Source organism: Fusarium graminearum, chromosome 1, assembly GCF_000240135.3.
Source record: "Fusarium graminearum PH-1 chromosome 1, whole genome shotgun sequence".
Taxonomy (NCBI): domain Eukaryota; kingdom Fungi; phylum Ascomycota; class Sordariomycetes; order Hypocreales; family Nectriaceae; genus Fusarium; species Fusarium graminearum.
Window position 1 is genome coordinate 1,039,029 of NC_026474.1, and position 26,751 is coordinate 1,065,779.

Genomic DNA, 26,751 nt, shown 5'->3' on the forward strand with positions numbered 1-26,751 from the left:
GAGCGACGAACCCTACCACTCTGATACAGCATTTGCCGGCGTTATCCCTGGGTATATCGATTTGGTCTTTGTATTTTTCTCTGAATGACTTTTTGTCAAGAACATAGTGCATATGCATCGATTTACCATTGTTTTTAAACTGTGGATTAACGGATTTTGGACATACACGGTGGTGGGCTTGGATGGGTGCAGTAAACGGATACACGCACACAGACAGACACATATACATCCATACATACACGGTTCTGTGTATATTAGATTTTAGCACGTCTATAACGACCATTAGAAAGAGGCAAAATATCCCTGTTTGTTCAATTTAGTCTTGCTATTGACTGATAGTGACTGTATAAAGAAACCTGATTCATTTCAGTCATAACCAACTGATGTAGTGTGTTTCAACTATTCAGCTCTGGTGCTTATCAGAAGCTTCGGCATCTCCTTGAACCTAATCACATGCCGGGCCATTCAAAAGATCGTAGTTGGACCTTTGTTACACAATCATTTCCAACAGGCCAATGACCAGTTGCTCGCCTAAGCCCTGGAATGTCATTATCCATGACCATGTGAGCAACATCATCAACATCAACAGGGGTGTGTCACTGCACTATCGATTGACCCGGTCGCTTACTCGCCGTTTCGTGTTCCGAGTTGAAGAACTTGAAGTAGATGTGTCGTCGTACTTGTCATTGTCGAAGCCACATAGTTGGCGCATGAAGCGGAGGCGTTGTCCAGCGATGCTCTACAGTATCTATCTTAGCTGATGTATTGAGTGAGAGGCAGGGGATGAACAACTTACGTCGCCGCTGGCTTGCGCGTGAGCCATGAGTGCTTCTGGGTTGTCAAGCACAAACATGGCTTCTCCTCTTCGTTCTCTCTCCATGTGTGATTCCGCGATGTGACTACCGTAGGGGTATTAGTATATGAGCGCTTGGTTGTGAGATCGGGACGCACTACCCTCCAAGCCGCATGGGTTCAGCATCACTTGCGTCGCTTTCTTCGACGTAGGGATTCTTCCCACGGGCTTGCCTATCGCGCATCTCGCTCGTCCATTCTGTAGAGCGATTATTATGAGTGTGTTGTGTTTTGGGTGTTGAAGAAGCCATGGCTGTGTGATGTGCGTTGTTGAGAGAGAGAGAGAGAGAGAGAGAGAGAGAGAGAGATGTAGTTGATCAAGTTATTTTCCCCAGAGAGATGGGTATAGTAGGTATAAGAGTGAGGGGCGGTAGGGAAGAAGGATAAACTCTGGTACTGGCTAGTCGATTGATAGTAATTATGAGAAAATAGAATTGAGAAAAAGTGACAGATTATATATTTCGAGTCATTCAATCCGATTCAGAACGACGCAAACAAAAAAGGTGGCATGGGGATATATAGGAACTAATACTGGCGGTAGGCAGGGTAGTAAGTGGAAAAGAAGGAGGAACCTTGAAAGTCATAGGCCCCCTCTCTCTCTCTCTTCCCGGGCTCCCCTTGAAAGCGGGGCTGTCATTTGTTAATAAACTTGGTTTGGACTTTAACTTGGACGAGAGCATAAAAAGAGACAAGCAGAGAGAGAGAGGAAAGAAGAAGCATAGAAAAGAAACAAAGCTAATGCAGGTTGATAATATGCAGATGCACATGGCCTCAAAGGGAAATACCATCAACGTCGGCCAACTTGGATGTTATCCGATAGAACCTAACTGGGAACCCTCTCTCTTTTCTTTTTCCCTCTTTTCGCATTGTCTTTAATAAAAAAACAACAACAAAGACATTCAACGGCATTGACTTGGCCATGCCGTAAGATCTTAGTTAAGTTACTAACTACTAATTAACCTGTTCATGAGTGAGATATGTTCGATGCGATGAAGTGAGATATGACAAAGTTGTGCACATCTCCTAATTGGGCATTATACGTGTGATAGCAAGACACAACAAAAAAAACCTCGGGACAATCAATGGCTTGCTTCACAACATGCTTATGCATCTACAGCTGAGACCGAGACACGCAAGGCGAATGGAATAAAACGGGCGTCGTGCTATTGTCTTAACCGAACCCCTTGGTCTCCAATCACCGCCATTTATCAGATGTGACTACTCGGTAAGATCTACGACTTACTGCTCAATTCAGATGGCGACAGAATTTAGTCTAGGTTCTCTTCTTTTCTCTTTTCCTCTTTTGTTTTTGTGTGTGCTGAGCCTCAAACAATCTAGACTGGCCTGCATTTTGGGAGCTGAGAACCGGAGATCGTTCCGTGCAGCTTGCATGACAGACATCTCTGGGACAGTTCAGAACCGTCTCGATTATTGGATGTCTCTTGCCGTCTTTTGTACAACAGCAAATTGATGTCTCGGGAGAGATGCCGGACTCTCGTGCGCCAATCGCATCTTTGATGCCAGAGTCAAGTATGTACATACCGTAGCGTAGGCACTCTATCTACTAAAACAACCTATCTGACAGTCCCCAGCATTACATTTATTAGTGCTTAATTCTGGCACCGGATCCAGGCCGTGTACATCCGGCGGGGTAGTATTGAACCCTATTCGTCAATTCTTGATATAAAGTCCCCGATGACAGGCAAGTACCTGGGTGTTATGTAGGATCAATGTGACCTCAATGGTGAGCATACCGACATATGAAGCTAGTTCACCATATAATCTTCTCCATCTTCTACAGACTGCTGACTCTTGCTTGCATTGGATATCTTGTATTTGAAGCTGTTGTTATATTGATTGGCATTGTCGGCTTGGCTGGAACCAACCTGAACTCCGTAATATGTTAAAGCAGACCCCTTCCCACCCCCTCCTTCATGTTTTTCTGCGCCGGTTCATCATCCCGATTGGTATATATCGTACAAATGTCGCAAAGGAACTCTTCCACCAAACCTGCAGCATGAGGGGAATTTGAATGTGGCATCCCACGCATCCATAACGCTCAAACCGAATCGCACCTCCCAGAAACTTCCTGATGTGTATCTCGCCTCCCTTGAAACCCAGCATCCAAGACAACAAAGAAAAAAGCTAAAGCCATCAAAGCCATATCATTTGTACTCCTATAACCTCTATGCGTGCTCCTTCATCAACAAAGACTTGGTATGTGAGAGGTGCTCAGATTGCGTTGTATATGTGCCAATCGAAGAGCTTGTTGTTCAACTCCGTAGCCAGCCGGTCGTCGTTCGTCGTCGTGATATACAAGAAACGGGTGTCGCGAACCTCGCAGTTTCACACGGTTGGTTGTTTCAACCGTGTGCCTAAGCGAATATAAGTATTAAGAGTTTCCGCGCATCCCGTTTCGTAGTGCAGCTGCGCCACTGAGTTCCCCAGCTGTGCCTGAGTAAATATTGCTGCTTGCAAGCATCCGTATCGTATCCTCCATTATACATTCAAAGCCTATTTTGGCAACACAGACTTATACATTTAATTGCGTTGGTCCCTTGTCATCTGCGAAAGTTAATGATAGCAAGCTTATGAAATGTTAGTACATGTTTTTGGCAATCTTGCATAAATGGGAGGAGAGACTTACTCTGCTGTTGGAACCATAAGCAAGCTTCTGGCCATCAGCATCCCAGCATAAACAGTGCTCATCTTCCTCGTCAGCATCTGTGTTAGCCTTGGGACTTAGCCAGCCAGGATGCACTGGCCTGCTCCAACTTGCACGAGGAACGGCGTGGCTTCCGACTTTCCAAATCAAGACCTGTGTCGATGTCGCACCCGCGATAAAAGCGCCGTCCGGTGTGAAGGCGAGCCTCATAATTGGAGAATCCATAGTCAAGAAGCACTTTGGTTTGCTCTTAGGCATTCGCGCATTCCAAATAAGTATAGCGCAGTCGTCTCCTCCAGTTGCGATCAGTCGCTCGTCGTCAGCTCCTTGATGGGACTCAGGAATAGGCTGCCACTGCATCGTGGTGATAGCACCTTGGTGTGCAGAAATAGACCTTCGCTGTCCACTTTCATCCCATAACTAAATCAGTCAGCATCTCTGTTCGACAAGTGAACAAGGTAAAGGTCTTACATCAAGTATGCCCTTGTCGCTAGACGTAGCGGCTAGTCTTGATCGTCCATCAAAAAGTACTTGGGTGAAGCTATCGTCCTCCTTGGTCTCAAATTTCCTAGCTTGAACTATTGTTGTGTCTGTGCATTGCAGGCATAGCATAAGGTCGCCACCACACAGCAAGAACTCTGCATCGCCAGTCCAGACGGCATCAAGGGGCGTAGCCGCGATGTCGTGACCAGAAAGGAGATATGACAGAGAATTCCCAGCGGGCGGGTAGTGTACGGTGACAAGAGCACCACCCTTGTCCGGCGAGATGGCGAGGAGTGCAGTGTTGATAGGGTTCCATGAGAGTTTGATGATAGGTGGCTCCGACACTTCCATAGACTGTAGATGCGCACCCTCAGCAGACCACACGTTGATCGAAGCCTGGTTTTTTGAATCTGTGGCTACTGCGATAGCAGCACCATCTGCGGTCCACGACAGGGCTGTGACTGTCGTATCGCGGGGTACGTCACGGTCGAGTAGGGAATGGCCTTGGGGTGACACGTGATCTTGTCCCGGTTCAACGGGGCCCGCGCGCGCGATACTCCAAACACGGGCTAGCGCATCCGTGCCAGCAGCCGCGAGGATAGACGGGTCTCTTGGGTTCCACTCGCACTGCAAAAGGATGGGAGCGTTGTCGGGTCCAGAAGGTGAAGGTGGCGATGGTGTAGCTCCCCGACCTTGGCCTTCATTTTGGTCGTCCATCAAGCGAATAAACGTCGTCTCGGGAGCCAGCTCCTCAACCTTATCAACTTGTGTGCCCTGTTCAGGCCCGTCAGTTCGCACCATTGGCTCTGGTGCCTGCTCACCCTCTAGAGGCGAAGGATATGCGTGATTGTCGGGCTGGTTGTCAATTTCCATAGGAGTCGTCGCGGGAGCCGGTGCTGCTGTTGTCGCGGCTGCTGTTCCTGCTCCTGTTGTTGATGCTATCATTGGACCTGATGCGGGTACCGGTACTGCTGCCGGTGCATCGGCGCCATTTTCCAAACCATTGCTTAACCTTTGCCGCTTCGTCGCTGGCGATCCATTCGATATTTGCTGAGGTCGTTTCCTTGATAACTCCTCTTCAATAACCTCCTCCCCTTCGGCGTCTTCCTCCTCGTCCTCTTCGATTCTGCCCTGTGGATGCGCGTCTAAAGGTCCGAAAATACCATAATGCAACTCTTCAGCCTCTTCTGCTGAAGCATCCTGAGGCAGCTGCACGTAGCGAATCACATCAGTCTCTGGCCATTTTGGAAGTTTGTCCTTATCAGAAAGCACAGCCCAACTCAACTTGAGTCGGTGGTGGGGTGCATGTGCTGAGGCGAAACTCTCATCGCATCCGAGGATTTCCAGTGTTACTTACCAGTTTCCGTGCATGCTCACGTTCGAGCGCGTGGTATTGGAGGCCGCGATTAATGACGGAAACCAATGCGTGACTCTTTACGTGACGCGCAAAAGCGAACTCTCTATGAGGCTGTTTGACGTGCCACTCCTTTTGAAACTTTGCGGCAGTCTCTCGGTAATCTGCGAAGAAAGTGAGGTTAGATTTACTGTGGCGCTATGATCGCGCAGAAATGCTACATACTGCCTTCGAGAAGGAATCTGTATGCGAGGAGAAAATGTGGTCAGCGTAAAGTCCAGCGAGTGCAAATGCCGTTGTTGAGAAGAACACGATGCGGCGGTTGGGAAGCCAGGGACGTAGAGTGTGGCGGTAGTGACGAACCTCCAAACAAGAAAGTTGACTCTGTCCGAGTCGAGGAATTCCTTAGCGACCATGGTCCAGAGGGCGCCGCGAAAGGCGCAGAGTCGCTAAAGGTCGCAGCAGATGATATGTAACAAGAATTGTAGCACAGATCACTAAGGCTCTCGAAAGCCAAGCTATTTTTGAGGCGCAAGCGGATTATTCGATGTTGTTTATGAGGGTCGGACCAAGGAAAGGTGAGTAGTGAAGATGCAAAAGACAGATGAAATTCAAGGTTCCAGTTGGGGCGGTGGTGAAGTGGGTACGTACCTTTGGGCCGGTGGTCAGTGGCAGGTGGTGGTGGTCGGTGGTGGTCAATTGGATCTCTCCTCTGTTGCACGTCTGCCGCCCCTGTAAGCGACTCCCGTCCTAGCCCAGCCCAGCAACGCAGCGTAGTGTGTGCAGCGCTGCGCTGCAGCCCACTGCAGCCCGAGATTCAATTAATGCTCTCGCTCTCGCTGGCTTCTCTTCTACGGCACTGTCTAAGGTACAGGCACCAGCCCGGTTAGGCTAGCCAGACTAGCACAGGATCAGGTCGTTCTGGTTGTGGCTCTCCCCGTTTCTGCTAGCTCGAATCAGTTGGGGTGATGCAAGGATGGATTGGATGGAAGGGTACCTTGTCTAGGTACCCTTAAAACGCCAAGAATAAAGCGACATTGCTTGCGCACGAGCTACGGGTCCTTTACGGGGAGCTAGGCACGGGGCTGACTGGGGGGGCTTTTGGTTTTGGAGGTACGTTCATGACCGTTCGTTCGTTGATTCATTCGTTCAATCCGTGGATAATAAATGACCAGAACTTGCATCGTTACAAATCAAGGTTGGTGGCAGATGAGAAGTTGTCATATGCGCAAACCCGATGCCTTGTTCCTCGTCAGACACCAGAAGTGGCCCGTTGACAACCCAGGTACAAAAAGACACATTGAGTGGCAGGGAGCTAACTAACCCACTGAACGGCGGGTTTGAAATGGAAATGGCGCTAGCGAACGCCAAGTCGAAGCCTCGAAGGATGGAAAAACAGATGGACAGAACGGGACCTTCCATCCATCAGCGCAGGTCGTGGTTGTTTTTCTTTGACTGTGGTCGTTGTCTGAATATCACAGTGGGCACGTCCTCCAAATGTACAGGTACTTTGAGATAGTTGGAATGGCCACCAATCGATACGTCGTGGACCTGCGGACAAACAGGGGTTCGGTGTGAGCATTTGAAGGTCCTTGAACCCGTTTGGGCCATGCATTGCGGATATTGAATGATCAATGGGCGAATGCAACCTCCAATATTAGGACTTTCGAAATAAACAGCATCCAGCATCCAGCATCCAGCGCCAACGCCAGCGCCAACACCACCCCCCAGCTGATATAGCGCAGTGCAGTGCCACCTTGAAATCAACGGTAGATTTGCCTGCCTGTCGTGGGTTGGTCGGTCGGCCATTCCATGGTCGCTTGCCAGGTTAGGTTTGTCGTCTTCAACAGAGGCGTCCTCCCGTAAATGACAAGGTTTGGGAGATCATGCCCCTTGTTGGAGATGGTGACAGTGACTCAAGATGAAGAGGGGGGGTTTTACCGATCTAGCGATGGAGAGAAAGACGAGGGATCGATGACAGAGGAATATCGCTTCTTCTGTTTTTTCTCGTAAGCTCTCGTTTCGTTGATTTTTGTCTGTCCTGGCTTCCCTCCTTTTTTGAAGAAATGGAGCAGGAAATGTTACCGCTCGTCATCGTTAGATTATGTACGCCCCTGCCGCTGCGAGTGTGATGGTGTTCCGTCAATGTTTTCCCCCCCAGTTTGTGCATGAGGCTTCTTGAATTGCCGACCAATCATGAGTGGCTGGGTGTCTTAGTCACTGCTAGTCCGCGTCAAATGCCATGCCATGCTTCCCTCCAGGGCTCGGGCTGATGCATTCGCCTTTCCTCCCAAAAATCTGAGACGGATGCAGATCGGCCACGACAGGGGTCGTGTTCAAGCCTGTCCACCTTGGATCAAAGTACAGGTACTTGAACATGTGTTGGGTTTCCTTTCCGTCCCCCGCCCATCCCTTAACACACGCTTTACCTTTCTTCAACCCCCTGCTGCGCTCACTCCATTTCGAGGTCGTAATGTCACAATGGATCAAGGAACCGAGTCCAATTTGGGCTGAGAGAATTTGCGTCGCCCTGGACTTGGACGAGTTCTGACCGAGTTCAAGTTCTGCTGGACGGTGCTCTGTATCCATCGCAAACCTTGAGCGACAGCCTTGGGCTCTACGTCAATCAAGCCACTACCGTCAAGACAACTCAATCCTCAGTCTGGGGAGGCGATGGATGGTTCAAGACAAGCCAGCCCACAATCGAAAAGAAAGGCCCACCAAAAACACCGCCCCGGCATGCTTGCCTGGCCTGGCTCCCACAGCTCCGGACGGACAAAGACAAGGATGTGACACCCAATGTCATCCAGTCCCGGTCGCCGGTCTGAGCATCCAAATCAAATCAATCTCTGCGTGACATGACATGCACAACTCGTTGCGCTTGCTCACCGATAGCCGCCAGCCAAGTTGGCAGAGAAAGCAGAAAGATAATAAATGCAAATGCAGACCACGAAACGCAACAGGGCTGTCCGTCCACAGGCTACAAAGCATAGAGCACTGCCTGAACATGGCAGGGTTCCTTCGCGATTTGTTGGTTTCGTTGCTTACTTGCTGGGTTGACAGCGTCATCTCTATACAGTACATCACTGATAAGCCGTGCGACTACTTCAGACCCCTCGCAGCGCACCATCTCATTCTCGTGTGACAACGACAGAAATTCTGGCCAGCGGTTGCCTACAGACTGTAAACCTGCAACACTTTGGCCGTGGCATCCCACTCAGTTCATCAAAAAAGTGCTTGCAGAAGTCTCGCCCATCATTACGTGGCAACATGTACTTTAGCTTATCCAAATGGGCCGCCAAGGAGAGCCCACACAGCCGTACCAGCGGCGCCCTTGTCCAAGACTTGAACCACCAAGCTTTTAGCGGCCAAGTTGGAACAGATTGTTGATTCCAGTGATGTGGTTTCAACGTCCACCAAGACGATGCAACTTGAGAAACCTCATCACCGTCACTCCATGACACAAAGTCGTGCGGGCTGAGAAGATACAACATACAACGCCCCCAAACACGTTGCGCCAAAAACGCGCTGATGCACGTCTTGCTTCCCACCCACGCAACCCACGACAAACCTCCGAACTTGGCGGGTACCCGCACGTTTCGATTTCGACAAGGTCCCGTGCTTTCCTCTTCCCTTTTCTTTGCGTCAACAAGCACGGACTTTTGTGATTCCAGTGGTTGATTCCAGTGGTTGATTCCAGTGTTGATGCAACAAAAACAAAGTCCCTCGCTTGCTTTCTACGACACACCCTCAAACGGTACTTATCTAATCATGAATTCTCCCTTCAAAACGAATCCTCACCCGTTCTCACCACAACTACGTCATCACGTGATGTTCATTGTTGAAAAGCTCCCGTGGCATTCCCGAGGTCCTCCTTGACATTGTGCATCTCCCGTTCGGTACTTGGACCCTCCACCAACGCAACGCTGTCTGAGCCGTCTTGTCGCAAATCTCCGGATCTCAGGCCTGTTGTCAACACAGGCTTCTTGGACTCGAATTGTGATGTGTTGAACTGCTCCAACTTGACGAACAGCGTCTGCTTCAAATGCTTGAAACATCGACATACAAATCGGTAAAAAAATCCAATCAAAGATGTGGCTGTCTTTGCTTTGCTTTGCCCCTGCACGACATTCCAAAGTCAGCCCCACTACCTCCATGCTTGAGAGGCACAAGGGAACAACACATCGACAAGTTAAACGTTCTTGGCCAATCAGATAAAGCCTGGAAACTGGCTGCCTCAAGACATCCGTCGTCATCTTGTCTTTGCCGAAGCCCCCGAGTCTCGTCCGGGTTAGACATCCATTCTGCCGTTCAGCGTTGCAAAGAAGGTAATGTCGGTTACAATTGACCTTTCGCCAACATGCTTAATCGTCTTATTCGGATACATGGTGCTAAAAAATGAATTGACGCGTTTTAGGATCTTCAAAAGCTAATCACAAGGTTTCAAGATCTGAATGTGGAGACAAACATGTTGCGGCTACTTTCAAGACATTCGCACCTTCAAGAATCAAAATATGAAACAGCTCTGTCCTCTCGCCTCTCACCTCTCACCGGTCTATGTCGTTCGTGGGGAGAATGTCACCTTCTGAAAAGAAACAATCAAGCTTATCCAGCAGCACAGTGAACTGGCTGGCCGGTATTGGTTGACCCTTGTTAATTAGAGATGTCCTGGTCAGGCCGGTCAGCAACCATGACAGAAACCACTCGGAGTTACAGCCATGATCCGCTAGTGCCCACCCTTAGACGATGAAGCCATCGTTACAGTTTGGGATTGTGCGAAAATTTCAGGTGTTTCATTTCAGCGTGTTGGGACACTCAAACGTATGCCAGTCTGAATTTATGTCAATAAATAACCCTCATGGTCCAGATCATTTCTCCAGCCAAATTGCGAAACCCCTGAGATAAAGTCTAAGCATGCAGTGTAGATGAGGGGAGGTCTCATCAAAATTTGCTGATCAGGCGCCTATTGATCAGGGATCCAGACTCATTGCTACCTACGTACTACCCAGCACACCCCATGGTATCGGAAAAGCTAACCTCTACAAGCATAATAGACAAAATTAGTTAGTCATCGTCAGCTATCGAAAGTAGGCATTTAGGTTGTTTATTTTTATTCTTCAAAGCTTAGACATTAACCTTTCTGTTACGCTCTACCAGATACGTTCCTACATGTGGCGGCCTTAGGCTACCCGTCGGACCATGCGCCACAAGAGGCGGTGCGAGACTATGATGAGACTGCCAGTGACTGAGGCCAACCAGCTTAATCCAATCTAAGGGTTTCAAAGGGGAATAAAGAGAAGGACAGATTTAAGAGACTACGTCAACAACAAAGGCTTGCGAATACGACAGTAGCCGCCGCCAAGAAAGAGGTTCATTCCATTCAACAGAACTTTAACGAATTACGAGTCGACTTGCCCATCATCCCGCGCCAAAAAGCCCGGCGCTTCTGATCCTCGGACAACCTCAACGAAGTCGGAATAAGAACCGACCTTGGACCCTGAAACCTAAATAAACACGTCACGATGCCGCCACGAATAAATATTCCGCCCGTTACACGTATTCTCCTCATTGCGCTTCTCGGCCAGTCCATCCTCAGCGCTGCGATCCGGTATCGCCAATGGACAGCCGACGCCAACATCGTCATTCCCTACTTGACACTGGTCCCGCAGCTGTCCATTATCTATCCCTGGACGTTTATAACCTCGACGTTTGTTGAGAGCAATGTGTTTACGCTTGGTATCGCTGCTGTTACGTTGTTCCATGGAGGAAGATATCTCGAGAGAGCTTGGTCATCGGCCGAGTTGGCAAAGTTCCTAGCTGTCGTCTCGCTGGTCCCCAACTTCCTGACTCTCTGCGTTATGGTGCTCTGTTTTACTCTTTCGCGCAACGAGAGCTGGACGTACGTACTACCTGACTAAAAATATACATTGTGAGAGAGACTAATATGAATATATAGCTTGACCGTTATTGCAGGAACCATCCCTGTGCAAATCGCTTTCCTTGTCGCCTTCAGTCAACTCGTCCCAGCACACACCGTTACGCTCTTCCGCGGCGTCATCTCTCTCCGAGTCCCTCGATTCCCCCTTCTGTACATCGGCCTGGTCTTCCTTTTGTCTCTGACCCCTATCCTTAACAGGGCTGCCCTGTGGCTTGCTATCTTTGGATTCCTTACCAGCTGGACCTACCTCCGATTCTACAAGACCGTGTTCCCAGACCTTGACTCTTCTCAAGATGCATCCCTCCGCGGCGATGCGAGCGAAACTTTTGCATTCGCCGAGTTCTTCCCCGGTCCCGTGAAGCCATTCGTCGCTGCTGTCGCTGATCAGATCTTCCTGGTGTTGGTGGCCATGCGATTATGCACGCCGTTTGCGCAAGCGGAGGCTTCTCGAAACGATACCCGGATTCAACGTAATGCCCCTGGAGGTGCTCGCGCTGAGGCTGAGAGAAGGAGAGCTATTGCGCTCAGAGCCTTGGACCAGAGGCTGCATGCTGCGACAAGTAACCCAGTTGCGCAAAAATCTTCTCAGCCTCCTAGCCGGCCGACTGGCCCGACAGTACAGAGCCAGCCTCAGCCTGCTACACAGACTGCTATGGCATCGCAGCCTGGCCCCCTGCTCGGCGAGACCAAGTTCGAGCCCGATCATGACGATGCGAAGAGCTAAGCTTTCATTTTGTTACCAGAGTAGCATACATGCAGTTCGAGGAAGTGGTCACTATATGATGTACGATTTGATTCAGGTCAGGTCTGTTGGAGAGATCAACAAAGCTGATCAAAAGCGTGGTGTTGCCAGCGGCGCTTGTAATAGACAAATGCATTGATGGATGATATAGGCACCTAGTGGAGCTCTGGTGTTATGAGGTTCTTCTCGGGTTTTCTTTGCAGTCTGTTACCATCCTGTTCTGTGTGTGATGGGATTGGGATTGGGATATCGTATATGTATGTGCATGATAGATGTTTAGGCCGGGCTACTTAGATACAAATACTAAAACAAAGATACCATGAGCGATTAGATCACCGTTACCCAGAGTATATTTAAATACGATCTTTGTTTAATACGATTTAATATACATGTTAACATGACGTCGAACTGTCCATTAGTACAGGGTAACCTCTAGTCAATGCTGACCAATGACCTTACTGCAATTAGCTTGTTGTCCTCCCTGAATATGAAAGCTAAGTTGAGCTGTGACTTACAAGTTGTGTCCTTTAAGCGTGCTTCACTTTCTCTACACGACTGCAATAGACCCCTCTTCAGACAACTGACCTGTGGCCTTCTGATCTCACAGTGACCCGAATTGGTGGCTCTATCAACTATTTCACTGAGTAACGCACAGCGCAACTCAACATGGGTTGGCCATGGGAGTTCATCACTCTAACCGATGAGGAAAAACACCAACGTCGTCTCAGTCTCGATCGCTATGCCTATATAGCTCATCTTTCTGCATTCGCGCCAGCACTTTTATTCGTTCTCTTCCGTCTCATCAACCGCGTCCGACAGAGCCGCAGCAGTGGATATCAGCAAGTTCCCGGTTCACCCAGCGCCAAGGCGAATCGACAGAGATGGATCTCTAGAGTTATAGGAAAAGGACCCATGATCAAGTGGTGGCTCGGCGAAGATGTCTGGCTCATGGGGAGTCACTGGGGTCAGCGTGATGAGTGGATTCTGGGTATTGCGTGGACTGCTTGGTTATTGGCCTTGAGTATTCATGGTACAGGAAAAGGTATATTTTGCAAATCAAAGAGGGAAGCATCGCTGACAAGTTAGATTATCTTCATCTCACAAAACGGCTTGGAATTGTTGCGACATCTCAGATGCCTATTCAGTACCTCCTTGCTCTGAAGGCGATCAACCCATTTGCCTATGTCCTCCGCTCATCTCATGAGCATATCAACCGCTACCATCGTGTACTGGGCTGCATCATCTACTTTCTCCTGATTGTTCATGCAATTCTTTACAACGTCTTCTTCATAGAGTCAGGAATATGGCTCAAGCGTTTCTTCGCTCCTATTGTCTTTGCAGGCGTTGCGGGCCTCATCGTCATGCACGCCCTCAATGGCACAGCCATGGCTCGTGTTCGACAGCAGTCATATCGAGTATTCTTCATCGTCCATCTTCTTTCAGCTTTCTCTATCCCACCTCTTATCTACTACCATGCGCCATCGTCGCGCTTCTATATCGGTGAAGCAATTGGTGTATTCGTCGTGGACCTTGCTGTGCGAAAGATGATCACCATCACAGCCCCCGCTGTCGTTGAGGCGATACCTGGCACTAGCCTCGTCAAGGTATCTGCTACTATGCCCTCTCACAAGATTGCTCAATACGCTGCCCGTCCGGGATCACACATTTACCTCAATGTTCCTCCGGCCTCTCGTCCCGGCACTGGCCAATTCTCTGCACCACATCTCGTCTTTGAGTTTTTGTATAATCCCTTTACAGTAGCGTCTACGAACCAAGAGACGGACGAACTGACCTTTGTCGCACGTACGAGAACTGGCCCCATGACGAACCAGCTGCATCATCTCTCTTCCAGCACCAACAGCGGAGCGTCGGCTGAAAAGGTCGAGCTTAACATTGAGGGTCCTTACGGTACTATAGGAAAGACGTTCAACGATCTAATCACATCGGGCATACATCGCGTCCTCATCGTGGCTGGAGGTGTAGGAGCGAGTTTTGCTGTACCGCTTTACCACGCAGTCAACGCGGAAAACTCCATTGCACATGTCCAGCTTATCTGGGCCATCCGTAGCGCCGGCGATGCTACATGGGCTTCCTCAACCCCTACCGGAAAGTCCATTCTGGATGATGATCAGGTGCAGCTATTCCTTACAGGTGACATGGGCGTTGCCAACGACAGTGATAACGCTGCCGGAGTTGAGATGAGCGACATGGCGCAACAACCAACTCGCCCTGCCGTACGAAACAACAAAAGACCAGATTTGCAAAAGATCGTTGATGATACCTTCCGGAAGTCGCAGCAAGAAAACGTTGCCATTCTGGTCTGCGGCCCTGCCGAAATGGTCAGAGAACTGCGCAAGAGTGTCACGCCTTGGGTGATGAAGGGACGTAATGTTTGGTGGCATAATGAAAGCTTTGGGTGGTAAACTAATAATGTGGTGATACTACTGTTGTTGTGTCTGTTATTCAGTCTTGCTGTAAAGATGGCAAGAGTAGCCGACTTAATAAATAGCAAATAGAAGACAAGACGTGAGAATCGAAACGATTCAAATCCAGTCATTCCATGTTGCGCTTCAACAGATAATTCGACCCAAGAACTCAGAAGCAGCTGATGCATTGCTTCTGTCTTGTTAAAATATCTACTATTGATGGTTAGTGGTTGTGCATATGACCGACCGTACTGTGTTATACCCAACCACGGTGAGGCTCCGCGGGTAAGAAGACAGGTTAATTATGCCCCAAAGAGCCTTACGCAAGGTCAAGATGGAAATCGAAAAGTAAAGCCGTCAACTAACGAGGGCGCTATGAAAGGTATCTAAAAGTAAGGCCGGGTATCTCGAGTTCAAACAACAGTAATACCTCATCCACAATCGGTTCTATGTATCACACAAGCCAATACAACACCGGCGTAATCATAGACTATACTATCAAAATCTATGCCTTCGCATGGTGCCCTCCACATCTAAAGAATCGTGGTATCTCTCTCGCAACTCTTGTCCAGCAACGCCTCACCCATCTTCCAACTCAAAAATCCGAAAGTTCACCACACCCCATTTGTCTAACCCCGGATAGGGATGCTATAGGTGCGTTGTAAATTCTAATTCATAAAATGATGACAAAAACAAACATCGAAACATTCAACCTCAAAAAGAAACTGCCCCTGGGTGGTATCATAGGAAAGGATAATAGGAACTTGTCAACTGTGAACATGATTGTCCTAGCTTGACGCATGGCTTGTGTAGGCTCACTGCCGGTACCTAGCCAGATGTGACATAATATTCTGGACTTGAACTGCTGAGTCCCCAGTAGGTGGTGCGCCATTTGGCGGAAGTTGCACCCCATAAGAAGCCCCGTAAGCGCCCTGAGGGGGTGGGGGTTGGGGTTGTTGAGTAGCAGGGTTTGCTCCCAGGCTTCCAAGCAATGCATGAATATCAGCATGAGGGACTGCCGCCATCGTGCTGGTTTGGGGGAGCGCATGGTTTTGAGCACCAGCTTGAACCTGTGCAAGCAATTGCTGCAGTGACGCGGGGTCAAGCTGGCCCATCATATTCGCAATATTAGCAACGTTGACTGGAGCAGGTGGAGGTTGTCCGTATTGTCCTGGCGGCGGAGGAGCGGCGAAGCTCGCCACAGGTGGTTGATAAGCGGGCTGGCCACCATATGGAGCAACGCTGTAACCACTGGCACCATACTGTTGACCATAGCTGGGCGGGCCTGCTGATGCCTTTGCACGAAGAACAACTTCGGCTGCGGTAGGAGGATCCAGATCCGCGTACTGGTTGAAGCGAATGTTGTTGGAACCGGCAGAGCGATCAAACGCCTGGACGGCAATCTTGGCCAGACTCTGCGCCCGAAGGTCGAGGTCGACGACGGCGTGCACCCCTTCCGCTGCCTGTTGCTGAACAACCGCATCCTTCGGAAGCTTGCTGGATAGAAACATAACCTCGCACCGCAAACCCCTCGAGGTGAAAGCTTGTTTCACCCAGTTGACAAATTCGCGATTGATTTCTTGTTGGAGGATGATCTGAACATCAGGGACATCGGCACCATATCTCCTTCCCGGTAGCTCAGGTTCACTTCCATGTCGAGGTCTTCCAAATGGGCTTGGGCTCCTTCGACGGTAATTGTCATTGTCATTACGACTATACCCGGGGGAGCGCGAACGCCCACGTCCGCGGCTGCCATCATAAAAGCCCCGATCACGACTGTACGACTCATCTCTTCCGTATTCATTACGATGAGGGGAATGGCCGCGACTAGATCGGTAATCATCACGGGCTTGATGACCATGTCGCTCGTTCCGGCGTCCATTGTCGCGGCTCTTGTTTTTGTCTGGACTGCGAACCCTTTCTTTTTTCGATTTGTCCTGGACGCGCGAGACTTCAAGATCTAAGGATGGGTTAGAAGCACAGTACAACAACATTCAAAGGGACCTGACTCACGAATTCTGCGTCCCTTGATTTCGATGCCTTGAAGATTGTCCATTGCCCGTTGTCCTTCATCTATAGTGTGGTACTGTACGAATCCATAGGCCGACTTCAGCGAAATTTGAGCAAGCCTTCCAAACCGGTGGAACAGATCAAAAACGTCACGCTTAGACACCTTATCGCTGGAAAGGTTGCCTGCAGAGAATATGTGAGCGCCGTTTTTGGATGCGCCAGAGGCGGATCGTGTACCAATAAAGATGCGTGACCCTTCAGGAAAACGGTCCCACTTGGCCTCCGACATGTACTGGCGCTCATCAGCCAAGAACTGATCCCACTGGCGCTGATATTCGGCATCTTGTACTTGATCAGCATTGTAAGGGATGGGCTGAGGCGGGTATGGAGGAGCATTCATGGAAGTGATGGCGACAGGCGCTTGGAAACCAGAGCCAAGCGGGACCGAGTATTCACCCAAAGCATCGGGAACTGCAACAGGCGCGCCAGCAGCAACATAAGTGGATGGCTGCCCAGGCGTCGGTGGCGCGGCAAGGCTAGAGGGAATGCTGGAATTGATGCCCCCTGGATGGTGCTGAGAGGCATACGTCTGAGGCGCTGCTTGAGACAGCGGAGGCCTCGGTGGAAGGGATGCTGAAGGCGGGAGATCTGAAGACGGATTGCTATACTCGTTGGACTGTTCACCTGTGGCAGACGGGGCAAACGATTCTGTGGTACGGTTGGAGTCGGCTGGCGCAATGAGATCAGCAACCAGCTTTTGAATGTCAGAGGCATTGGCAGAGCCGGTAGTGCTGCTGCCACTCAGTTTGGCTGTACTAGGAGACGGCAGATTGGAAAGCTGGGAAGCGGTGGCAGTTGCAGCGCCGGAAGCCCGAGCTTCAGAAGAAGCATTGGAAGCAGCTGGTGCTGCAGGCTGGCGTGGCTGGGCCAGGAAGGACGGATCATGAACAGCATAGGAGACTTGCGATGGGTGAGAAGAATTGTTGGATTCTCGAAGTAGCGATGATACATCTTGTGGTTGAACGCCTCCGTCTTCACCCTCTTCCGGCCCAATTGGCGAATCAAACGTCTTTGCGTAATCGTCATTGCTGTCGGGAAGCTCTTGCTCGACCTGTGGCTGCGGCACTTGCTGGGCGACGGCATCTGCGTCGTCCTCGCCATAAGGGTCGTTGAGGCTGTCGTCATCTACGATATTGTCATCACCAGCCTCCAGGATATGCTCATAATCGGGACCATTGTTGACTGAGCGATTGACGGCGGCGGCGTCGGCAGCGGCAGAAGCGGCAGAAGCGGCAGCAACCATGGCGTCAATGGTGTCCACCGTTTCTTGAAGCACGGGAACCGCCAAAGACGTAGCTGAGTGAACAGGCGAAGGGGAGACAGGGGAGAGGTTGGCAGTGGCCTGGATTTCTGCCTCGGGTTCTGTCATTTAATTCAGGCTGGAGGGGTGGGAATTTGGTGGGTTGCAGGATGAGGTGACCCTCCAGGTAGGTACCACTAGTCGCACAAACGACGCGAGACACAGGCGATGGTGCAACTGAAAATCGACGGGGCCGATCCTTGGATTAGTTAGTGAAAAACTGTTGCCAGGCGATGGCCTGGCGCAAGATGAGAACTGGAAGCGCGGTGGATGGATTGAGTGGCGGTCAAAGCGACAAAGAAATGCCGGACAAGCTGTAGTTGAAGGGCCCAATAACGCGCAATGATAACGAGCCACAAAAGCCGGGCACGCTTACAAGATGGAGGTCGATAAGTAACAAAGAAGGGTCTTCCAGCTGCTCTACTCGACAGGGGAGCCAGGTGGCAGAGGCTTTTGCGACGTCGGAGCTTGGCTTAGTCGAACGAACCAAACGAGTTGTATTCTCCAGAAGAATGGGGCGCGAGCAGATGCACGTGAGAGCAGAGTTGAAAGAATAGTCGCGACACTGAAACTAGGGCACGAAGTTGGGTCAAGAGTGAAAGGCGTTGCTGAGGTTTATTGTGGACGAGATGAGGAAAAAGGAAGGTTAATTTAGGTAGGCAGGTAGTTAAGGTAGAAGCTGGGCTGGGGTTTCGGGGTTCGAATTGAGGCTGATCAGGCGCAGGTGTAAACCCGTAGTTAGCGGAAGGCTAATACAGAAGAGGCAAGGCGGTCAAAAAGGCAGTGTCTGGTTTGCTGCTTGAGAATCACTATCTCAGCCACAAGCAAGCATTAAGCTAAAGCCAAGATTTCATGGAAGGGACCCAACCTCAATTGATATCAGTATGAGACACTGATTTTATTGATTTTTTGTCTAACTGTGGGACACGTTGAGAAGATTGTCTCTGTCTCATTCGCACAAACCATCTAGCGAGCACTATGTTCCATCGACAGACCTTAACTAGGCTTGCAGGCCTGAAAAGGATGTCGTCACCGGTGACAGCCACACCCTTTGCGCCGAGATTCAAAAGATACCAGGCTTTCGATGCCGACTTGGACAAAGATGCTCTCAATGAGGCTCGTTCATGGTACGAGTCATTTGATGCCTCACAACTACCGAAAGGCAATACTACATTTGCTCGCTCCAGTGGACCAGGGGGGCAACATGTCAATAAGTACGTACGATCATGCAACATTCATGCGGAAATGAGGGTTCCAGCACTTACAAGCAAAAAGGACTGAGACCAAGGCAATCACGGCATATCCCGTAGGGCAATTGCTCTCAATACTTCCCAAATCGTTACACCCCAGCATTCGCAAGTCCAAGTATTACACATCAGCCAATGACTCTTTGACTTTTCAAGCTCAGGACTCACGGTCCCGAGATGCAAATGCAGATGACAACAGGAGAAAGTTGACTGATGAGGTTATGCGTATGTATAAAGAGGCCACGCCTGCAGAGACGAGTGTGGAAAAGAGGAAGAAACATGAAGAGATGTAGGTTACAGTAGTCATCAGTTTGTTTATATGAGGTATTGTTGCTAACATCTGAATAGCAGCAAGAAATTCCACGAGTCAAGAATGAAGCAAAAGAAGTTTACAAGCGCAAAGAAGCAATCACGTAGAGGCCCTTCAGGTTGAATTGGCACTATTCATAACTGCCAATCCATAGAAAATAGCAGTATAGTGCCATCTAGTGCTTACATCATTTTTGTATATGGAGTTGCTTATAGGAAACATTTTTACGATATCTAGTAGCTAGAACAAACCCAAGGCCGATATTTGTCGCCCGATGAAGATGAGCATTCCGATAGAGATACAGCAAAGCACCCAGATGTCTACAATCCAAAAATAGACTGCATATGGAAGGTTTGTGGCTGGTCTACCAACGTGACTAAAGTTCTGCGCCATTGGCTAAGTTCCTAGAAGTGAAGAGAAGAGACGAGGCAATTCAGACAGGACGAAATGTGTATTGATGGTTGTATTAGGCTTTAAAATTCATTCACAACCACCAAAAAGTATTGCTGATCGTATGCGCTTCTCATAAATCGATATGATACGCCCGAGGTACGAATACCGTCATGGCTGTCACTACACCATGAGGTCAGCAATGCTGTCATCATCATCCAATCATTCAATCACGTATTGTCATTATCCCGTGTCAAGTGAATGCCTGCATTGCATGCATCAATCAGGAGCCAGAACAATGAATATCAATTAAACAGATTAGGTTCTTTACAATAGTTCTTACAGCCAAGATATAGGCAGTTAGTAAGTCCTCGGGCTTCTTCCACTTGGATCAATAGAAAGAAAACCCACCAAGGGTCCAGACTAAAAACGCCTTACTTCCCTTATCTTATCCGTATTTCAGCTGGTTTGGGCCTGACTTAACCCCACCTTTTAGTCCTTGTCCCTCTCTCACGCACGAACTGACCGACCCAAACTCCCGACCCTTTATTTCTCCGGTTCAGTCCGGTCCAATTCAGCCCCATCAGTATACAACATTCATACTAAAACCTTCCTCTCTCTTCTGCTCATCCGACGCTCAATATCATTGTTTCTCTCTCGGTCTTATCGACTGGATCTAACCTGCTTCAGAAGCGCATTCTTCTCCCTCCTTTGTCGCAGTCGCACCTCCCATCTCGCCTCAACGCTCTGCGGGGCATCGCGATCTCCTTCTTATCACCTCCTCCACCTCGACCTCTTCCTCCCCGGCTTCGACATCACAATTCCAAAATGGATTCCGCAGCTCGTCAACAACCTCAAGTTCAACCTTGTAGATACAAGGTCGGCAAGACGTTGGGGGCTGGCTCCTATTCCGTCGTCAAAGAATGTGTCCACATCGATACCGGCCGCTACTATGCCGCCAAGGTCATCAATAAGCGGCTTATGGCTGGTCGCGAACACATGGTGCGCATCGCCTCATGATCCTCACCAGCATCATGCACAATATCTTTCATAGCCGTACAGTTGTCTTCTAACATTGAATGCGCAATGGCAGGTTCGCAACGAAATCGCTGTCCTGAAAAAGGTCTCCATGGGCCACCAGAACATCCTCACCCTTGTCGACTACTTCGAGACCATGAATAACCTCTATCTCGTTACTGATCTTGCCCTGGGTGGTGAGCTTTTCGATCGGATCTGCCGAAAGGGTTCCTACTTCGAATCAGATGCTGCTGACTTGGTTCGCGCTACACTGTCAGCTGTCGCTTACCTACATGACCATGGCATTGTTCATCGCGACTTGAAGCCAGAGAACCTACTTTTCCGGACGCCCGAGGACAACGCAGACTTGCTTATTGCAGACTTTGGACTTTCACGAATTATGGATGAGGAACAGTTCCACGTTCTGACTACAACCTGCGGTACCCCTGGTTATATGGCCCCCGAGATCTTCAAGAAGACTGGTCACGGCAAGCCTGTAGATCTCTGGGCTCTCGGTGTCATCACATACTTCTTACTTTGTGGTTACACTCCTTTCGATCGCGACTCTGACTTTGAAGAGATGCAGGCCATCCTCAACGCAGATTACAGCTTTACTCCTATCGAATACTGGCGTGGTGTTTCCGCCCATGCCAAGGATTTCATTCAACGGTGTTTGACAATTGATTCCACGAAGCGCATTACTGCTCACGAGGCTCTACAACATCCATTCGTCGCTGGCTTCATCAATGCTGAGGGCGAGAGTCAGAACTTGCTGCCTAACATTAAGAAGAACTTCAACGCTCGTCGAACTCTGCACGCGGCAATCGATACTGTCCGTGCAATCAACAAGTTGCGCGAGGCGCAAAGCGGTCTGATGGATGGAGCTCGTTCAAAGGAGCCCAGTAGGGGCGCAGCCCAACAGACCCCTACCAACCGAAAGGTAGACAGCGCCATCTCTATTGGCAACAATCAGCCCAAGGACAGCGGCTATGGAACACAAACCGAAAATGACGTGGTTATGGGCAACACTTCAGCATCCAACGTCCCATCCTCGTTGCAACCCGGCAACAACGGAAATCGAGTTATCGAAACTTCCAAAGGTCTCTGGAGCGCAGCGAAGAGGTAGAACCGGGATGAGAGCATAGTGTCAAGCCCTGTGCCAAATAATACCTTTTGGCAAGTTGTCATGTGAAATGACTGTGGTATGAATATGTGATATAAGACTAGCGGTTCGAATACGATGAAATCACTACGGATGGAAGATACACAAGGCCCGTATGGTGCTGTGACTAGCATACAGAACATGAATGATATGCTTTCCACCACAGCACGCAACAGAATAAGGAGGATCATCGTCGGTTTGGATATGCGCTTCCCGGACCAGGTCGCTGGCTTCTTATTTGGAACGATGGGGACAAGGTTTCAGCACGGTCTTGATTCCCTTGCTTTAACTTTTCTTTGCCCCCTTTTTTGCCTTTAACCATTGTTAGTATTTATACCTTGTTTTATCTGGTCTCGGTTGAGATGCTTCAGAGCAGATACCAGCCATAGCGCAGCTCATACCGTAATCAAATTATGGAGCATGAGCCTTTTCTGTCTTATTTATGTCTGAACTACATGTTTCATCTGTGAACCATAGCTCTCATATGTGATCGCATCAAAGATGGTGCTCTTGACTTGCTACAGCGCAAAATATCAAGGCACGCGAGCTAATGGAGCTATGACCGCAGATCTGGCGCTTTTCATTGCCAAGCTTAACAGGAGTTCGGTATAGGCTTGGCGTTTCCTATACCGCCTTGGCCCCCAAAACAAGAGAGAAGGTGAAGGAATTTCACGAGCAGCTACCTAGATTGAGATCGGCAATGGGATTTTCATGGCGCGTAGGAGTCGCCCGGTTTCTCGAACAAGTTGACTTGCCAGAATGTTGGCAAGTTCAACAATAGCTTTGCATGTAGTGTTAGTAGCGTTCGGATAATAAAATTCTTATACAGACATCACGAGAGCAGACGAGAAATAGAGACAATATGACGGTGACATTAATTGCCGATTCTTTAATTGCTAATATCTAGCGAATGGTATCTTTGGTATTTCTTTTCATTCCCACCAAAGTCGGCTCGCCTGCTTGCGCCGCCTGGGTTTTCTTCTCCAGGATCAACCAGGCTTGGGCAGCGAGCCGCTTATCCCTTCGTTCATTGTTTCCTCCTCATCATGAGTAGGGAAGCTATGCAAAGCTTGTCCCTCTCGAGTCGTCCAGGCTCTCCAACGAGCGAATCGGTGCATGACATGGCGTGATCGCATATCCATGCACATATTAACCTCCTCTTGTTTGTATACATTACTCTATTCAGGTCCGGTTTTGTCCTTCCGCAGGTATGCATTAGAAAGGGACAACGTTGGCCCCTTGAACCCATTATTAAAGGTTGCCGTCTGACCCTGACGGCCCTGCGCCAGAATCCAGCCTCTGCCGTTGTAAAGCATCGAATTGCGCCATTTCGCTGTGCCGATGAATGCCAAAGTTGTTATCAGAAAAAAAAGTATAAGGTCGAAGATTAAAAGGGTTCAGGCATTAAAATCGTAAAATCCCATTGGCGAGTTCCGTCACCAGGCGCGGGATGAGATCGCCTGGGGGTTAAGGTTGTTATCACTGAAACGTGTTGATTACCTCGCCGCAACAACAACTTCACTCAACTCAACGTCTCGAGCAGGAGAATGGGTGTTCCAAAGCTGGTCATCGTCAAGCATGCCGGGGAGTGCCTCTTCAGATAAGGTTGGGCTGAGAGTTCCACTACTTGAGCCGCAGCTGGAGCTGGAGCTTGCAACAGTCCAACCGTCGCTAGAATCGGCGCGAGGGCGTCCCAATAGACCCATGCCAAAGTACTCGCCGTACTCCTCGTCAGTAATGGTAGTTTGGTCGCCGTATTCCACATATTCGTACTCCCAACGGGTAATCTTGCCCTCTTGGCGGCGTGGTAGCCATCGTGCCTTGGCGGCGTAGAAGAAGCAAGAGGCAATCAAGCCACCGACAACCAGGTCAATTGCGTAGTGGTGGCTGAGGTACATGGTAGCCCAGCAGACCCAACCAGCATACATGATGAAGTAAGTGCGGAACTGGGGGAAGCAGTGAGACATGAAGAGAGCCTCGAGGACGGCGTTGGCAGCATGGAGCGAGGGGAAGGCACCAAAGGGGACAGGCGCTGTGCTAAAGTTGGTAGTGTAGAGGTCGATGCCGAAAATCTCATCGATGCGAGCCAGTCCAGCGGGGGATCCAGGCATGCCGTACGCAGCAGGTTCGAGGCCGTGCTCCATCTCATACCAAGGGGGAGCGCAGGGGAAGAGAAGCTGGATGGTGACACCGAGAATGCTCATCCAACCAAAGGTGCGTCCCCATACCGGGGTTGTACCAGGGGGAGCGAAGACAAACATGAGCAGGGCGCAGACAACGGGGGCGCCAAAGTGGCATAGGCCGTAAGGGATCCAGGCGAGAATGTCGAGAACTGAATGTTGGTGGGCGGAGAGAATGCTCGACAGATTGGCACCATACAAGACGTTCTCGAGGGCGGGCAGCACGCGAACCCAGATGTGAGGTCGGTACTCATTAGGGATAAATCTGCGGTGTGTTAGTGAATGTGGCGGTTGAAATGAAAGACTACAAACGTACCGACTACAAAAGAAATACAAAAGCCATGTCCAAATTGTGACCGATGGCAAGAAGAATTGACGGGTAGCGGGCATGAGAAGAACCCAAACGCTACCCATGATGGCAAGAAGCTTGACTCCAGGAGCAGGAGGAGCGATCCAGAATGAGAAGAGAACAAGAAGTCCAACTACAGCATACTGAAGATCTGAGGTCCTCCAGTGATGCTTTTGAAGATCACGAACGCCATCCCAAGCATTGAAAGAGGTCTTGAGACTTGTGAGTTCTTCATTGCCAGGTCGCGATTTCGACTTGGTACGTCGTCGGCCAATTCGATATCTTTGAGGAGCGGTATTGAGAAATGGTAGGTTGACATGCTCGGGCCATAGAAGCTGGAGCTTAGGCTTCCCCGAAAGGGTGGCAGAGAAGTCGTTCATGATGATGTTGAAATTGTTGTCTGGACAATGCTGGTTTGAAAGGGGGCTTGTTTGTTGCTGATTTGCAGTAGCGCAAGATAATGTCGAAGAAATTCGTAATGCGTAGTCGGTAACCCAATATGAATACCCAAAAGCTACCTCATATCCAAGTTAACCTAATTACTTGACTTGATCGCATAAGACGAAGGTCGGGATCGTCGGGATAGTCGTCTGGAGCAATGGATGTCGAATCGCAGAGAGAAGGGAGGGAAGTAACACGCGACAGGGACGCCACACGGGTAAAGTGTGAAGCTTAGAACCTGAGATCGTGAGGAAAGAGGATATGTGCCTTTTCAAGGTGCGAATCTGAAGACAAAACCAAGCCGAGGATCGAGGGGAGAGAAAAGGGAGGGAAGAAGAAGACGGAGGTGAGGAAACGGGAGTACTAATATGAAGAAGTGGAGGGAGTGGAGGAGGGAATGATCGAGTATGATGACGAGGTGCAGGAAAGTTGATGCAGCAGGGGCGTGTCCAAATGTACAGCAGGTAGGTACCTAGAAACGCCTGCTGGGAAACCAAGACTTTACAGTTGACTTTGCAACCGTTATCCGCTAAAAAGTTCAAATTTGACAGGGCCAGTCGCGCAGGACTTGGGCTTATGGGCGCTAAGCTAAGGAGTCGTCCATCACACTGACATTAGCTTAGGTCTTCCAAGGGGGCCCGGGCCCGCAGCGCAGCGCAAGATTTTCCCTTGTCCTCATCTCAAATGAGCCCGGATGCTGCGGGAGGAGTCATCGCTACAAGGGCCTTGGGTACCGACCAGCCAACAAGCCTCAGCGGAGCCCTTCAAGCCCTGGTCCAGCTTGTCTCCATGCTTCGCTGGGCATCCATCCATGTGGATGACACCAGGGTCGCCTGGAGATTGCACTGGAGCCAGCGCCTAAGCCTGTTTAGCCCTTCTCTGACGCTCAGACGGAGCTCTTTTGTCTCTACTAAGCCAATCATTCACAAAGATGCAGTCAAAGTTGCTGACAGAGCGCGTCCGACAGACACCGCGGAGGGACGGGGTTTACGGCATCCCGAATCCAGGCGTATTACCGTAATTTCCTTCCAAGCTGGTGCCGAGACTAATTAGTGGGCTGAGTCGCGTGAGAACCGCCCTGTCTAACGACGCTGATTGACTTTCCGCGTATGTAACGCGAAAAGTATGTAATATGCGACGTTTTTTACTGAGCAGGAAATTAACTAGGCGGGTAGGCAGACAAGCATGGCCGATCCTGAACTGAGCCTCGATCAAAAGACGTGAACAATAAGCCGGAACATCGCAGTTGTCTTTGTTATCGAGCACCGCCACAGTCATCGCTCTGTCTAAACTGAACGTGGACAAGAGGCAGCCCATGGAGAAGATCTCATACGTAGTACATCTCTCAGCCTTGGCAGAGCTGCTGGGCAACCACCAAAAGCATTAACGGTTGGTACCTTGGCAACGCAAGCGAACAGCGCTTCCGAGCAAGTCCACATTGTTTGAAGTCCAATTGATTCATCACTGTTCGCAGTCAGTGTTACAGTTGCAATCGTGCACTCTAGCTGCAAGCACATGGTATAGTTAGCTGACTCCAGGATCCGATTATTCAGTACCGTCTTCCTCCATTCCTGGTAGGTGAACGGAAGTCAACCCTGGTTCCTCAACAAGACATAGGTCAATGAACTAGACTGCGCGCGTGAGCCAAAGACAGCACGAAACAAGACAAGAGCATACTGAAATCATGATGCGCTTGACTTATTGAATTGATTCCACTTACCAGTCGTTGTCTTTCTTTGATCAGGGTCTGTCGATGACGGTGGCTTGTTTCAACAGAAAACGTCACCATCAGAAACGGTCCCTTGACGGTGTCGCTTAGTTACAG

The 26,751-nt window shown here is 49.7% G+C and overlaps 9 protein-coding genes across 9 annotated transcripts; 5 read left to right on the forward strand and 4 right to left on the reverse strand.

The window, feature by feature from the left end:
- Positions 1–291: 291 nt before the first annotated feature.
- FGSG_00331 (uncharacterized protein) lies at positions 292–1,301 on the reverse strand. Its single transcript, XM_011317679.1, has 3 exons — positions 955–1,301; positions 797–899; positions 292–739 (listed from the first exon to the last, which is right to left on the reverse strand). Exons 1-3 carry the CDS (start codon positions 1,101–1,103, stop codon positions 605–607), a joined length of 387 nt encoding a protein of 128 aa, XP_011315981.1. The 5' UTR covers positions 1,104–1,301; the 3' UTR covers positions 292–604.
- A 2,092-nt stretch (positions 1,302–3,393) lies between these two features.
- FGSG_00332 (uncharacterized protein) lies at positions 3,394–5,770 on the reverse strand (the record flags this gene model as incomplete). Its single annotated transcript, XM_011317680.1, has 6 exons — positions 3,394–3,417; positions 3,500–3,916; positions 3,989–5,209; positions 5,358–5,518; positions 5,580–5,596; positions 5,718–5,770. The coding sequence occupies 6 exons, from the start codon at positions 5,768–5,770 to the stop codon at positions 3,394–3,396; spliced, it is 1,893 nt and encodes a 630-aa protein (XP_011315982.1).
- A 5,106-nt stretch (positions 5,771–10,876) lies between these two features.
- On the forward strand, positions 10,877–12,358 carry FGSG_00333 (uncharacterized protein; the record flags this gene model as incomplete). Its single annotated transcript, XM_011317681.1, has 2 exons — positions 10,877–11,253; positions 11,311–12,358. 2 exons carry the CDS (start codon positions 10,877–10,879, stop codon positions 12,014–12,016), a joined length of 1,083 nt encoding a protein of 360 aa, XP_011315983.1. The 3' UTR covers positions 12,017–12,358.
- A 342-nt stretch (positions 12,359–12,700) lies between these two features.
- On the forward strand, positions 12,701–14,457 carry FGSG_00334 (uncharacterized protein; the record flags this gene model as incomplete). Its single annotated transcript, XM_011317682.1, has 2 exons — positions 12,701–13,064; positions 13,097–14,457. 2 exons carry the CDS (start codon positions 12,701–12,703, stop codon positions 14,455–14,457), a joined length of 1,725 nt encoding a protein of 574 aa, XP_011315984.1.
- An 818-nt stretch (positions 14,458–15,275) lies between these two features.
- Positions 15,276–17,899, reverse strand: FGSG_00335 (uncharacterized protein; the record flags this gene model as incomplete). Its single annotated transcript, XM_011317683.1, has 2 exons — positions 15,276–16,420; positions 16,474–17,899. 2 exons carry the CDS (start codon positions 17,897–17,899, stop codon positions 15,276–15,278), a joined length of 2,571 nt encoding a protein of 856 aa, XP_011315985.1.
- Positions 17,900–18,853: 954 nt separating this feature from the next.
- On the forward strand, positions 18,854–19,510 carry FGSG_00336 (uncharacterized protein; the record flags this gene model as incomplete). Its single annotated transcript, XM_011317684.1, has 3 exons — positions 18,854–19,044; positions 19,106–19,366; positions 19,426–19,510. The coding sequence occupies 3 exons, from the start codon at positions 18,854–18,856 to the stop codon at positions 19,508–19,510; spliced, it is 537 nt and encodes a 178-aa protein (XP_011315986.1).
- A 1,095-nt stretch (positions 19,511–20,605) lies between these two features.
- FGSG_00337 (calcium/calmodulin-dependent protein kinase type I) lies at positions 20,606–21,920 on the forward strand (the record flags this gene model as incomplete). The annotated part of the gene is made up of 2 exons (XM_011317685.1): positions 20,606–20,779; positions 20,871–21,920. 2 exons carry the CDS (start codon positions 20,606–20,608, stop codon positions 21,918–21,920), a joined length of 1,224 nt encoding a protein of 407 aa, XP_011315987.1.
- Positions 21,921–22,819: 899 nt separating this feature from the next.
- FGSG_00338 (uncharacterized protein) lies at positions 22,820–25,216 on the reverse strand. The gene is made up of 2 exons (XM_011317686.1): positions 24,453–25,216; positions 22,820–24,401 (listed from the first exon to the last, which is right to left on the reverse strand). Exons 1-2 carry the CDS (start codon positions 24,863–24,865, stop codon positions 23,453–23,455), a joined length of 1,362 nt encoding a protein of 453 aa, XP_011315988.1. The 5' UTR covers positions 24,866–25,216; the 3' UTR covers positions 22,820–23,452.
- A 163-nt stretch (positions 25,217–25,379) lies between these two features.
- FGSG_11746 (uncharacterized protein) lies at positions 25,380–25,979 on the forward strand (the record flags this gene model as incomplete). Its single annotated transcript, XM_011317687.1, has 2 exons — positions 25,380–25,390; positions 25,550–25,979. The coding sequence occupies 2 exons, from the start codon at positions 25,380–25,382 to the stop codon at positions 25,977–25,979; spliced, it is 441 nt and encodes a 146-aa protein (XP_011315989.1).
- Positions 25,980–26,751: the final 772 nt, after the last annotated feature.

Excerpts from the sequence above, each read along its gene's own strand:
- FGSG_00331 (XM_011317679.1), bottom strand. The coding sequence starts at position 1,103 with ATGGCTTCTTCAACACCCAAAACACAACACACTCATAATAATCGCTCT. Across the intron at positions 900-954 it reads GAACCCATGCGGCTTGGAGG|TCACATCGCGGAATCACACA; the intron begins GTAGTGCGTCCC and ends CCCCTACGGTAG. Across the intron at positions 740-796 it reads ACGCGCAAGCCAGCGGCGAC|AGCATCGCTGGACAACGCCT; the intron begins GTAAGTTGTTCA and ends TAGATACTGTAG.
- FGSG_00338 (XM_011317686.1), bottom strand. The coding sequence starts at position 24,865 with ATGAACGACTTCTCTGCCACCCTTTCGGGGAAGCCTAAGCTCCAGCTT. Across the intron at positions 24,402-24,452 it reads TTGTATTTCTTTTGTAGTCG|ATTTATCCCTAATGAGTACC; the intron begins GTACGTTTGTAG and ends AACACACCGCAG.